The following is a 13895-nucleotide window of genomic DNA, read 5'->3' as shown; positions in this document are numbered from 1 at the left end:
TTTACGAAAAAGTTATAGCATCTACAAAATAGGGGATAGATTTATGGCTTTTTTATTTATTTTATTTTTTTTTTACTAGTAATGGCGGCGATCTGCGATTTTTATCGAGACTGCGACATTATGGCAGACAGATCGGACACTTGACACATTTTTGTTTTTTGGGTCGATTGACAATTGGCATTGGCATTGATTGCTATAAAAATGCACTGATTACTGTATAAATGTCACTGGCAAGGAAGGGGTTAACACTATGGGGCGCTCAAGGGGTTAACTGTGGACCCTATGTGTGGGTTCTAACTGTGAGGGATGGGACTGACTATAGGAGATGGGAGATTGTGGTTCCCAGCTCATAGGTGCTCACAATCTCTCTCTCCTCCTCTCCTCACAGAACTGGGATGTGTGTGTTTACACACACATGTCCCTGTTCTGTATCGTGCCCGCGATCGCTCGTGGCCAGCGGTCATTGCGACCGCCGGTCACGAGCATCGGCACCCCCACCTGCTATCCCGCTTAAAGGGACCAACATATATCTACGACGGTTCGAGGGATCGTGCCAACCTGCTGCGGTATAATGACGGTGGCTGGTTGGCAAGTGGTTAAGGAGGACTCTGACATACAGTGAGGGAAAAAAGGATTTGATCCGCTGCTGATTTTGTACGTTTGCCCACTGACAAAGAAATGATCAATTTATAATTTTAATGGTAGGTTTATTTTAACAAAAATATCCAGAAAAATGCATTTCAAACAAGTTCTAAATTGATTTGCATTTTAATGCATGAAATTTGTATTTCATCCCCTGTCAATCAGCAAGATTTCTGGCTCCCAAGTGTCTTCTATATAGGAAATGAGCTGAGATTAGGAGCACTTTCTTTAAGAGAGTATGGTATGGGATGTGGCACAACCAGTACACTCCAGAATCTTTCTCCCACTACTGTACTGTTGATCCGGTGAAGTGTGAGCCGTTATCACTTTGGACTTGTTTGGGACAACCATAAGCAACGACAAGTTTCTGTAGCAGTTGAAGCATTGTGGCTTGATCTGCACGTTTGCAAGGATGAACAAGCAAAAGTCCTGAATAGGTGTCCACTGCAGTGCAACAATATCTCAGTCCATTGTTTCCCGGGGCAGGGGACCGATGAAGTTAATCTGCCAGATCTCTGCAGGCCTCTCACCCCTCCTAATCGACCCGGTGGAGTACTTTTGCAATGGCCATTGTCGCTCTGCTCCACACACTGTACAGTTCCCTATTACAGTTTTATCATGTCCATGGATTTCTCTGCTGTGCCTATTCATATGTTGCTTTCTGCCCCAAATGTCCAGATTTGTGGGCCCAGTTGGCCAAGTTAATCAAGACCGGATCAATTGGCACAACTGCCTTCACTTTGGCGATTTTATCTGCAACTCTGTTTCTGTCTCTCAAAGTCTGGAACTAGAGGCACATGTGCATCGACATACCCCATTTTTATGGTGCGGGAGTAAGCTTATTTCCAGATGCAGTCCCAGACTTCCTTGCCTCCCCACACTACCTTTCCATGAATCATCCATTCATTGTATTTTCACGTGGGCATCCAAGTTGTCAGTCCTTTAAAGACTGCCCAGCTGTCAGTGTAGATAGTGACATGGGAAGAAGGATCCTCCTGAAGAGTCATCACTACAGCTTTTATTTCTGTATATTGATTGGATCCTCCAATTCCAGTCAAATCTTTAGCATCAAGGAATGCGGTCCGCTGCTCTCAACACCATGAGAACTCAGTCTTTTTCCTGGTGACATTGTATATAGGCCTCAGGATCAGTCCAAGATGTGGGATGAACGATCTCCAGATTCCCACAATTGCAATGAACTTCTGTGCCTCCTTTTTGGTAGTAGGGGGCGACAGCGCCTGGATAGTTTGCATAACTGTCTCTGGAATTTTCCTCTGTGGCCCTGGCCACATCATTCTTAGAAATTTCACCTCTGGCAGGTCCTTGGACTTTGTCTCTGTTTATAGCACACCCTCTGTTCTCCATGTGCCGTATCAGCAGGTGCAGTGCTTCAGTTACATCTTTTGTCCCAGAGATCATGATGTCATCAATGTAGTGAAACACAGCGACTTTCAAATTCAGGGTACTTAAATCTCGGGCAATCAGTCCATGACACATTGTTGAAGATTAAGGTTACTTTGCGGTATAAGCAAGGAAGCTGAGACCTCTGCAGTGTGTAAATGTGCGTTTACTGAACAACAATGATGTACATGCAAAACTATTACAATATTAGAACTACAGTACAAGGCTGGCAGATATCTATAGCAAGATGCCTAGCAAATCAGCAGAAGCTATGGTCTGTAACAGTATAAATACATTTAAAAGTTACTTGGCTCCAGTTACTGTGTTTCTGATTTCCATTGAGAATGAGGCTTCTGGAGATCAGGCATCTTCTTGTTTGCTGAATACAGATTCTTCTACCTGCTATGGTGTTAATCCATGTTGAAGTTCCATCCACTATCAGTCTCTACTGCTCCTTTTATTTGGGCTTTTGTTTAGCAGTTTGTCGACAATGGTTACCAACTCGTTTACCTTAACAACCAAACTGTCAACAGTTCCCATTGTTACCAAGGCATTCGTCCTCAGACAAACCTGATCTCTGTTAAAAACTAGTCTGATTGCTATTCTATGACAGTCTTATAGAAAAATCTTATTTTAAATTAAATGCAACACATATTCCAATCTCTCCACCATGGCCAAGGCCAAAGAGCTGTCCAAGGCTGTCAGGGACAAGATTGTAGACCTACACAAGGCTGGAATGGGCTATAAGACCAACGCCAAGCAGCTTGGTGAGAGGGTGACAACAGTTGGTGTGATCATTTGCATATGGAAGAAACACAAAATTACTGTCAATCTCCCTCAGTCTGGGGCTCCATGCAAGATCTCACCTCGTGGAGTTTCAATGATCATGAGAACAGTGAGGAAACAGCCCAGAACTACACGGGAGAATCTTGTCAATGATCTCAAGGCAGCTAGGACCATAGTCACCAAGAAAACATATGGTAACACACTACACCATGAAGGACTGAAATCCTGTAGCACCCGCAAGGTTCCCCTGCTCAAGAAAGCACATGTACAGGCCCGTCTGAAGTTTGCTAATGAACATCTGAATGATTTAGAGGAGAACTGGGTGAAAGTGTTGTGGTCAGATGAGACCAAAATCAAGCTCTTGGGCATCAACTCATCTTGCCGTGTTTGGAGGAGGAGGAATGCTGCCTATGAGCCCAAGAACACCATCCCCACTGTCAGACATGAAGGTGGAAACATGCTTTGGGGTGTTTTTATGCTAAGGGGACAAGACCACTTCACAGTATCAAAGAGATGATGGGCGGGGCCATGTACCATCAAATCTTGGGTGAGAACATCCTTCCCTCAGCCAGAGCATCGAAATTGGGTCATGGGTGGGTATTCCAGCATGACAATGACCCAAAATACATGGCCAAGGTAACAAAGGAGTGGCTTAAGAAGAAGCATATTAAGGTCCTGGAGTGGCCTAGCCAGTCTCCAGACCTTAATCCCATAAAAAATATTGGGTGAGAGCTGAAGGTTCAAGTTACCAAAACGTCAGCCTCGAAACCTTAATGACTTGGAGAGGATCTGCAAAGAGGAGTGGGACAAAATCCCTCCTGAAATGTGTGCAAAACTGATAGCCAACTACAAGAAACATCTGACCTCTGTGATTGCCAACAAGGGTTTTGCCACCAAGTACTAAGTCATGTTTTGCAAAGGGATCAAATACTTATTTCACTCATTAAAATGCAAATCAATTTAGAACTTTTATTGAAATGTGTTTTTCTGGATATTTTTGTTATTCTGTCTCTCACTGTTAAAATAAACCTACCATTAAAATTATAGACTGAGCATTCCTTTGTCAGTGGGTAAATGTACAAAATCAGCAGGGGATCAAATACTTCTTTCCCTCACTGTAGGTGTATAATAATGTTTAAGCATCCTCCACTTGTTGTGAAGAAAGGCCATCATGTGAAGAAGGCTGGAGGAGTCGATGGCTGCATTCGCCATCCACAGCAGATTATTGGGGTGAATCAACGCCAGCCAAAGCTTCTCTACTTCTGTCCATCATTCCTCCTGCACTTTTATGTGTGCATTCTACCAAGTAGGTAGGTGTTTCCTGAGCATTCTGGCACATAGCCTCTGTGGCTCAGCTTCGTAAGGCCATCATCCAGGCCTGTATGCATACCGTTTTAAAGTTCTACCAGGTACACAGCGTATCTTTTGTGGATGCTGATTTCTGCTGCAAGGCTTTTGTAGGAACACTCTGAGGTTGTGTCTATTCACCTTTGTTGTTTTTTCTTGTTGCTTGGGTACATCCCTGGGTATGTGAATACTCAACCTGTGTCCTGTACTGTAGGACTGAGATAAGAGAAGTTTTTACCTGCTTGTAAATTCCATATCTTGGGGTACAGGACACATGGCACCCTCATTCTATTCTTTGGTTACTCTGCATTGCTTGCTACTCAGGGCACTCAGAGTGGGGTTGGGCTATAGGGGAGGCAACCATGGCGCTTGTCCTCAAAAGCTCTGTCCAATCACCTGAAGGTACGAGCCCATAACCCAAGCTCTATGAATAATCAGCTCGTGTCCTGAATTGTACTTCAAAATATGGAATATACAGATAAGTCAAAATGCTTCTTTTCCGCTTTATAACCATAGAGAACAGGCAGTTTATGACAATTCTGTTTCTCGTGAAAAGGTTTTCATCCCTACGATAATTGCTGAGCTTTATCTAATGGAAAAATTCACAAAAAAATGGACTGTTCCAGTAGTACACCCTTCTGTCTCAGTAATAAAAATCTTACTGTCCTGTAGAAGATATTCCTTCATTCACTTTAACTTTTATTTTTTAAAGCAAAACATATATACATAGGAGATCTTCCTGAGGGGTTTTGGAGAAGGGGTGTCAAATGTGGGGCCATGTAACCTGAAGATGGGCTCTGGCCCAGCAATTTTAATATATTTGCTGTACGTCATTATGATTAACAATATGACTTACAATTTTTTTCATCTTTTTTTATTTTAGGATGTGCATCATGGAAATGGTACCCAGCAGGCTTTCTATAGTGATCCTTCTGTTCTATATATATCGCTCCACCGCTATGATGATGGAAACTTCTTTCCAGGAAGTGGTGCTCCTGATGAGGTATTTTGAAATTTTTAGAAGTTTCTTTAATGTCAAGCAGTAATTTATGCCTTTTGTATTTAAAAGCAAAGTTCTACATATGCCAAAGTCTATAGTGCTTGCATTTCCGCTGAATGTTTGCTAGTTTTTTCCACATGACAACAGACACCTCCCAAAAACACATAAAAAAATGCATGTCAAAACCAACCGTAATCTGCGTAGGTGTGATCCTAGCCTGAAAGTGGATATAAGGCTTTAGTTTTTTTTTTGGTAGAAATACCAAACATGTTATACTTACCTGCTCTGTGCAATGGTTTTGCATAGAGTTGCCTTGATCCTCTACTTCTGGGGTCCCCTGCCCGACACTTCAGGCCCCTCTTCTTCATCGGGTGCCCCTAAGGAAAGCCGCTTTTCCTGGGGGCACTCGTGCATGCTCGCTTTCGAGTCCTGCTGCTACGTTCATTGACACAGACAGCAGGACTCAGCCCCACCCCCAGCACCCGTGTCACCGGATTTGAGTGACAGCAGTGGGAGCCAATCTTTCCAATGAGGAGAGAGACAGTTGCGGGAGCCGCTGCGATTGTGCACATCGCAGGTAAATAAAAGGGGGGGTGGGGGGGGGTCTGGGGGGCAGCTTCAGCGCAAGTTTTTCATCTTAATGCGTAGAATGCGTTAAGGTGAAAATCCTTAAAGTGACTGTAAACCCGATTCATGAAATTTGAGCTGGGCACATACAGTTGTGTTCTTAAGCTTACATACCCTGTGAGAATTTATGATTTCTTGGCCATTTTTCTGAGAATATGAATAACACAAAATTTTTTCTTTCACTCATGGTAAGTGTTTGAAGCCATTTTTTATCAATGAACTATGTTTACTCTTTTTAAATCGTAATGACAACAGAAACTACCCAAATGACCCTGATCAAAAATGTACATACCCCAGTTCTTAATAGCCTGTATTGCCCCCTTTAACATCAATGACAGCTTGAACTCTTTTATTGTATTTGTGGACGAGGCTCTTTATCTTCTCAGATGGTAAAGTTGCCTGTGTGACATGAAAAGATGAGACAGACTGGTCCTGTTATTGTTGCTACTGTAGCCTTTTAGCAAATATGAGACATAATATCCCTGCTACTTGCAGTACACTTATTAGTGTCTCCTCAGTTGGTTCTTTTCTTCATAGGCTCTCTCCAACACCCTTTAAATAAACTCCCCCCCCCCCCTTTTTTTTTCTCTCTCACTTCCCTTTTTTTTATTTTTTTTTTTTTTTTATTTTAGATATTTACTCTGACTTGAATATCTGGGGGTTTTGCCCAGTGTTTGTCAATTCTACTGACCAAATTGAACTATTCCAAATTTATCCTGCTCTTTGAGAGAGTTTGGTATTAAAAGTTGTTTATTGCTCTTGTTTTTTGGATTCTATTTATTTAATTTTTTTTGGAAAACTGGACGAAACTGTCGATTTCAGCTCTGTGTGAAGCGGTATGCGGTTTTCTATCTTGCTTTAATAAAAACAAATTGAAAGAAAACTATCAGGAAACCAGGAATTGAGTTTGACTGTATTCACTTGTTGAGTGCTTAAAGGATATAAGTTCACCTTTGCAAAAAAATAATGCATGTCTTTTTGCAGGTTAAAAAAAATGCATTTATTATATTTTTATTAGACATCTGTAAAGCATTGCACTCACGATCAATTGAGTGTGGGTGTAATGCAAGGTTCCTGCAGACTGTCAGTGTAGCTGTCTGCCGGTACTTCATATGGACAGGCGGTTACTGAATGATAGGAATGAATGATAGGAAAAATTAATGACCTACCTAGAGCACTCATCCATGCCTTGGTAGTTCATTGAGATCTACAAGTCATCAGCCATAATGGCTGAAGTAGTTGTAGTTCTCCCATTTGCAGAACTCTGTGAATAAATGACGCAGCCAGGTTGGCAGAGCCCCTCACAGCTGCATTTTTTTTTTAGTAAATTGTGACAGTGTGTGCAGGGAGAGGATCCCTGGCCTGCTGTCATAGTGGTGGCAGGGTACAGGGGCTGTTCATTTAGTTACATGTTATACCCTGGATACGGGATAAAATGGGGCTTATGGTAGAGCTGGGCGATTTTCTCAAAAAAAAAAAAAAAAAAATCTGCGATTTAAAAAAAAAAAAAAACTCGATTCACAATTCGAATGGAGTTTTTTTTTTTTTTGACACCGCACCGGGCCTGAGGAGCTGCGGGCAGGAGTTTTTAAGTGAAGCTGCGGCGTCCGGCCTCACGGACTAGGCTGAAGCCGCGGTCTCACCTAAAAACTCCTGTCCGCAGCTCCTCAGGACCAGCGCGGTGTCAGCGGCGGTCCTGGGGAGCTGCAGGAAGGAGTTCTTAGGCGAAGCCGCGGCTTCGGCCTAGTCCGCGGCGTCCGGCCTCGTCGACTAGACCGAAGCCACGGCCTCGCCTAAAAACTCCTCCCCGCAGCTCCTCAGGATCGGCGTGGTGTCAGCGCCGGTCCTGGTGGGAAAAAAAAAAATCGATTTGCTTAAATTTTGAATTGATTTGACCTCTCAACTCGATTCAAGATTCAAATCGATTTTTTTCCCCAGCCCTAACTTGTGCACAGTATGGATAATGCTGGTATTAGCAATCTACTGAAAGTTTTAATGCGATCACTCTCGGAAAAATCTGCTTTTATCATAGGCAATTCTCAACTACACATTTTCTTTCATGGAGATGAACTCTTCTGTCATTCCCCTCTGCTAACTGAAACCAAAACTCTGTTAAACAGTCATTGAAGTCTGTTCAACAGCACCTCTTATTCACTATTTATCAGCTAACCATTTTGAAAGCATTCCAGGGATCTTTAGGCTGTTATGCAGTACATCCCACACCAGTGAGATGGTACTAGCTGATGTTGAACTCTCTGACTCTGCAGTCTGTAAAAATTGCTCTTCTAGCCTTGCTGTCAATGGGCAGTGGTGGTAAGCAAATCTGTTTCCTCCTCACTGGCAGTGCAGTCCAGATCCCAGCATTGTCCCCCTAGCAGAGTTGTTCCTCTTGACTCACAGGACCCTGTTTTCTTCACAAGGCTGTTCCATCTTGCAATCAGCTCCTGCCTTCAAACTTCCTTTCACCATTAGGCTGATGCTGCTTCACTGATGTTCAACCCTCAGGTCGGGTTCACCACTCTCCTACTGTATAAACACCCTTATATTTGAAAGATCAAATCCTACTAGTCTTCCAGGCAATTAAAGGGATATACACCCAGTATATTCTCCTGTATGAGGCCGGGACCCGACGACATAACCAAGCGTAAACACTCCCCTTTCACATGCTCCCACCAAAAACCCAATGGCCTTTCAAAGACTGTAACCCTTCTTCCTCAGGGGGGTTGAAGCCCCAGAGCAGTTCTGACTATATACCCTACTACCATTTCATAAGTCCATCCCCTTACTATTTGTGGGCAAATTAACCCCTTAGACTCACATTCTGATATAGGGTGTATCCATTCATCAATCAACATTATTATTATTATTATTATTATTATACAGGATTTATATAGCGCCGACAGTTTACGCAGCGCTTTACAACATTAGGGCAGACAGTACAAGTACAATACAATTCAATACAGGAATCAGAGGGCCCTGCTCGTTAGAGCTTACAACATTAAACCTTTAATATTACATTACACATTTAAAATTTGTTTCTTTATCATACATCACGGGACACAGAGTGAGGCTATTATTCCTTACTTACTGGGTTATACTTCATCTCTGGGTGAATGGACACTGGTATACCAATGGTCTTTAGACAAGAAGTGATCCCCCTATATAACCCCTCCCATACAGGAAGTACTTCAGTTTTTTACCATTGTCTGCATTATGGATGGGCACATTTGTTTGAGCTCTCCCGAGCTCCAGGCCTTTAAGTCCCAGCATGGTTCTAAAATCAAGGGATTGACCGATGAGATCCATTTGAAACAAGCTTATATGTTAAGATAAATGATACCCAAGCCTCGCAAAAAAGATGCAAGGATCCTGCGCTGTTCTGCCTGTGATGCGACCTCCGGGTGCTGGACCCTGCGTATTGGAATCCTGTACACCACAGAGCTAAGGCATTTTGGGAGGGTGCTGTACAGGTAAAAGGGAGAGGACCCTAAAACATGAAAAGGTTACCCAGTCCTTGAAGGTCCTCAAGTGACAGGAACCCGCCACGATGGGTGAGGATTGGGCTCTTAGTTTCTAAGGTTGCCCTGCGCCCTGGACAGGTAAGTGAAATCTCCCCTTATTTACTTATTGTGGGGTGCCCCATGTCTGTAACAATCTTTCGATCTAAGGCTGGACACTTGTGTAGCAGTGACCTTAGGGGGGAGTTTTGGGCAGACTTTTGGAAAGAGTAGCTTTCTTGTTGTCTCTTGCTGCCTTGTTGTCTTTTGTGGATGGTCTGCGCACGAAGATTCGTTGGCACACGAAAGTTTGCTGCGTACATGCACACGGGAGCATGACCGTGTGCAGGCGCACAGCCATCTTATTTAAGCTGAGATTGGCTGACATGCGGCGCTTCCAGGGAACAACTGCGAGACACAGAGCAGGCTCTGAAAACCTTTTGCTTTTCAGCAGTTCATTCCTCCTAACCCGGGTCATGTGAGTTACCAGGTGTTGGTTGGCAAGCTAAGGAGCTTAGCAGGATTGTTGCTTAGGGGCTTGGTGAGCCCTATTAAAGGGTCTCCCTTCTGGGGTAAAATACTAAACCCAGGTACTTCTTTTTTGTGGCCTCCAATGTCTTCAAAAAGGAGGAGCGGAGCTAACTACAGGAAAGGGCACACCTGTGTCGTCAGTAGCTCCAGAGGAGCCTAGTCGAAACCCTGGTGTTGTATCCCCTGAGAGACCAGAGGCTTCAGGGCAATCTGAGCCGATGCGCCTGTCTGGCATTGTGCCAACAGTCAATGCTGCTGCTTCAGCCTTTTTTACCAGGGATGAACTATCTTCATTCAGCCCTAGCCGGGTTAGAGCACAGGATTGCCTCTATCCCGCAGGGTGGCAAGAAATGTGACAGATTACCCCTCCCTTGAGCCTGCCAGCTTCCCATGGTTGCACTGACGGCGGTCCTAGAGTCATTTGTATCCTGGGTGGAAGTAGCGTGTGGGCAATGTCCCAATGGTCAAGATTAAGGAGGCGCTGTCCCTGTCGAACGAAAGAAAAAATTGGATTTTTGTACTCGCCGTGAAATCCATTTCTCTGAGTTCGATGGACACAGCACCCACCCCTCTAAACTGAATACCTAGAGCAGGGAGAGGGTTATATACTGACTGAGGACAGCCCATGGGCATAGCCAGGTGTTTTTTGTTCTGCCTAGTCCTACTCCTGCGGAGGCGATATAACCCAATGGTCAAGATTAAGGAGGCGCTGTGTCATCGATGAACTCAAAGAAATGGATTTAAGTGAGTACAAAAAATCATTTTTTTCCCATCATGCTTACCTGTAAAATCTTTTTCTTTGAGTACATCACGGGACACAGAGGTTCCTCCCCTCTTTTTGAGGATTAAGTGTGTGCTACAAAACTGAAGTGCTTCCTGTATACGAGGGGTTATATAGGGGATCACTTCCTGTCTAAAGACCTTTGGTCTACCAGTGTCCATTCACCTGGAGATGAAATATAACCCAGTAACTGTAATAATACCAATATAGAAGTAAAAAAAAAGCGAAAATAAATAAAATACACCTCTCACATCAAGAACCTGTTTGCGTCAGTCATGCAGCTTAATTTTTGGAGTGCCACATCCACATAACCTCAGTGATGGATGGGACTTTTAAGGCAGCACAAAAAGTTGTTTACAAGGTAAAATACATCAATTTTACTATAAAGAAATTAAAAAGAGAACCAAAGAGTTCCATTACATGAGACACACAATATAAAATCAAATATCACGTGATTTTAAGGTTTAATCCACTAAAAGGGACCCACAGAACCCCTGATTGGTGAATGCTGTCCAACGCATTTCAACTTTCAACTCGTTTTTAGGGAGTTGATGAAATGGGTGTTTTAATACTGGTGATTTAGACATGTAGCCATTCAAAGATGCCCCCACCCCACATCGACTACCAGAGCAAGCAGAGATGAGCGAGATATATACAGCCGCTACGCAAAAGTCTGCAAAACAGCGGCAAAGCTTTCAAGTCAAGGGACAGTATGTGCGTATGTATGTATATATGTGTGTGTGTGTGTGTGTGTGTGTGTGTATGTATGTATGTATACATGCACATATACACACTTGTATATCAAAGCGAATTTCCCCATAAGAAATAATGGAAACTTAAATGATTCTTTCCACAACCATTTATTCATAGGTTCTTCAGTTTATAGTCCATATAAAAAGATTATAGCAATGTGTCCAGGTAACAAATGTCCATCCACAAAGCAAAACTCAACATGAGCTAAAGAGTATTAGGCCTCATTCTCACGAGGCGGATCCGCTTCCACGGAGTCCGCCTCGGTCCGCCGGCTCAGCGGGAGATCTCTCCGTTGATCTCCGCTGAGCCGGCGGATGACAGGTCCCTCTCTGCTCACTGAGTGGGGAGGGGCTTGTCGAGCGCCGCTGGTTTCTATGGAGAGATCGGACGAAAACGGACAGCATGTCCGTTTTCATCAGATCTCACCTGATCCAATCCGCCAGCAACGGACCTGAACGTAGAGGCATCCGTCTGCTTTTAGCGGATCGGACGTGGTCGGATGTCAGCGGACATGTCACCGCTGACATCCGTCGCTCCATAGACTAGCATGGAGCGCCCGTTCAGGTCCGCCGTCAAAACTGACAGGCGGACCTGAACGGTCCGACCGTGTGAAAGGGGCCTAAAAGAGAAAGGCACCTCTAAGTGTAGCAATATGTTGCTAAATGTTGTACCTTCATTAAATGTAATCATATTGCTACACTTAGAGGTGCCTCTCTTTTATACTCAGTTGTGAGTGACATGACGCTACTTGTATATCAAGACATCGCTTGTATATCAAGTCAAAATTTATTTAAAAATACACATAGTTGTGCTCAAAAGTTTGCATACCCTGGCAGAAATTGTGACATTTTGGAATTTATATTGAAAATATGACTAATCATGCCAAAAAACAGTCTTTTATTCAAGACGAGTGATCACATTAAGCCATTTATTATCACATCATTTTTGGCTCCCTTTAAAATCATATTAACAGAAATCACCAAAAGGGCCATGATGAAAAGTTTACATACCCTGGAATGTTTGGCCGTGGTACAGACACAGAAGGTGGCACACGCAGGTTAAAATGGCTATTGAAGGTTAATTTCCCACATTTGTGGCTTTTTAAATCGTAATTGGTGTCTATATATAAATAGTCCAATGAGTTTGTTAGCTCTCACATGGATGCACTAAGCAGCCATGGGGAGCAGAAAAGAACAGTCAAAAGACCTGCGTAACAAGGTAATGAAACTTTACAAAGATAGAAAAGGATATAAAAAGATATCCAAAGCCTTGAATATGTCAGTATTGTTCAATCATTTAGTAAGAATTCGAAAATTTGGGAATCTCTTGATACCAAGGTCAGGTAGATCAAGAAATATTTCAGCCACAACTGCCACAGGAATTGTTCCAGGTACAAAGAAAAACCCATGGGTAACCTCCGGAGAAATACAGGCTGCTCTGGAAAAAGATGGTGTGGTTGTTTTTAAGGAGCACAATACGATGATACTTGAACAAAAAAGAGCTGCATGGTCAAGTTGCCAGAAAAAAGCCTTTAATGCACAAGTTCCACAAAAAAAGCCTGGTTACAATATGCCCAACAACACCTTGGCATGCCTCATTGGGCTTCTTTGTGGTGTTGGTGCAATAAAGGCTTCCTTCTGGCAGCTCAACCTGCAGCTCTTTCTTGTTCAAGTATCATTGAATTGTGTTCCTTAAAAACAACCACACCGTCTTTTTGCAGAGCAGCCTGTATTTCTCCTGAGGTTACCTGTTGGTTTTTCTTTGTATCCTGGGCAATTCTTCTGCCAGTTGTGGCTGCAATCTTTCTTGGTCTACCTAACCTTGGCTTTGTATCAAAAGAGCCCCGAATTTTCCACTTCTTAATAAGGGATTAAACAGTATGGACTGGCATATTCAAGGCTTTGGGTATCTTTTTATATCGTTTTCCATCTTTATAAAGTCCCATTGCTTTGTTACGCAAGTCTTTTGACTGTTCTTTTCTACCTCCTCATGGCTCTGTGTCTAGCCTGCTTAGGGCATTCAATTGAGAGCTAACAAACTCATTGACTATTTATACACAGACACTAATTGTGTGTCCCACCTTCTGTGTCTGTACCAAGGCCAAGCATTCCAGGGTATGTAAACTTTTTATCAGGGTCATTTGGGTGATTTCTGTTATGATTTAAAAAGGATCCAAAAAACTATGTGATCATGGCTTCATGTGATCACTATCTTTAACCACTTCAGCCCCGGAAGGATTTACCCCCTTCCTGACCAGAGCACTTTTTACAATTTGGCACTGCGTCGCTTTAACTGCTAATTGCGCGGTCATGCAATGCTGTACCCAAACGAAATTTGCGTCCTTTTCTTCCCACAAATAGAGCTTTCTTTTGATGGTATTTGATCATCTCTGCGATTTTTATTTTTTGTGCTATAAACGGAAAAAGACCGAAAATTTTGAAAAAAATGATCTTTTCTACTTTTTGTTATAAAAAAAATCCAATAAACTCAATTTTAGTCATACATTTAGGCCAAAATGTATTCGGCCACA

The 13895-nt window shown here is 43.0% G+C and overlaps 1 protein-coding gene across 4 annotated transcripts in view; it reads left to right on the top strand.

The window, feature by feature from the left end:
- Positions 1 to 13895, top strand: part of HDAC4 (histone deacetylase 4) — a 393738-nt gene that overhangs the window by 327134 nt on the left and 52709 nt on the right. For all 4 annotated transcript variants that reach the window (XM_073633685.1, XM_073633682.1, XM_073633683.1 and 1 more), the window contains one exon: positions 5060 to 5179. In XM_073633685.1, the coding sequence (XP_073489786.1) occupies positions 5060 to 5179 (120 nt within the window). The remainder of the gene's footprint in view (positions 1 to 5059; positions 5180 to 13895) is intronic.

This window comes from Aquarana catesbeiana, linkage group LG06 (assembly GCF_042186555.1).
Source record: "Aquarana catesbeiana isolate 2022-GZ linkage group LG06, ASM4218655v1, whole genome shotgun sequence".
In the NCBI taxonomy this organism is placed as follows: Eukaryota; Metazoa; Chordata; class Amphibia; order Anura; family Ranidae; genus Aquarana; species Aquarana catesbeiana.
The sequence above is the reverse complement of the archived record's forward strand: the minus strand, read 5'-3'. Positions and strand labels throughout refer to the sequence as shown.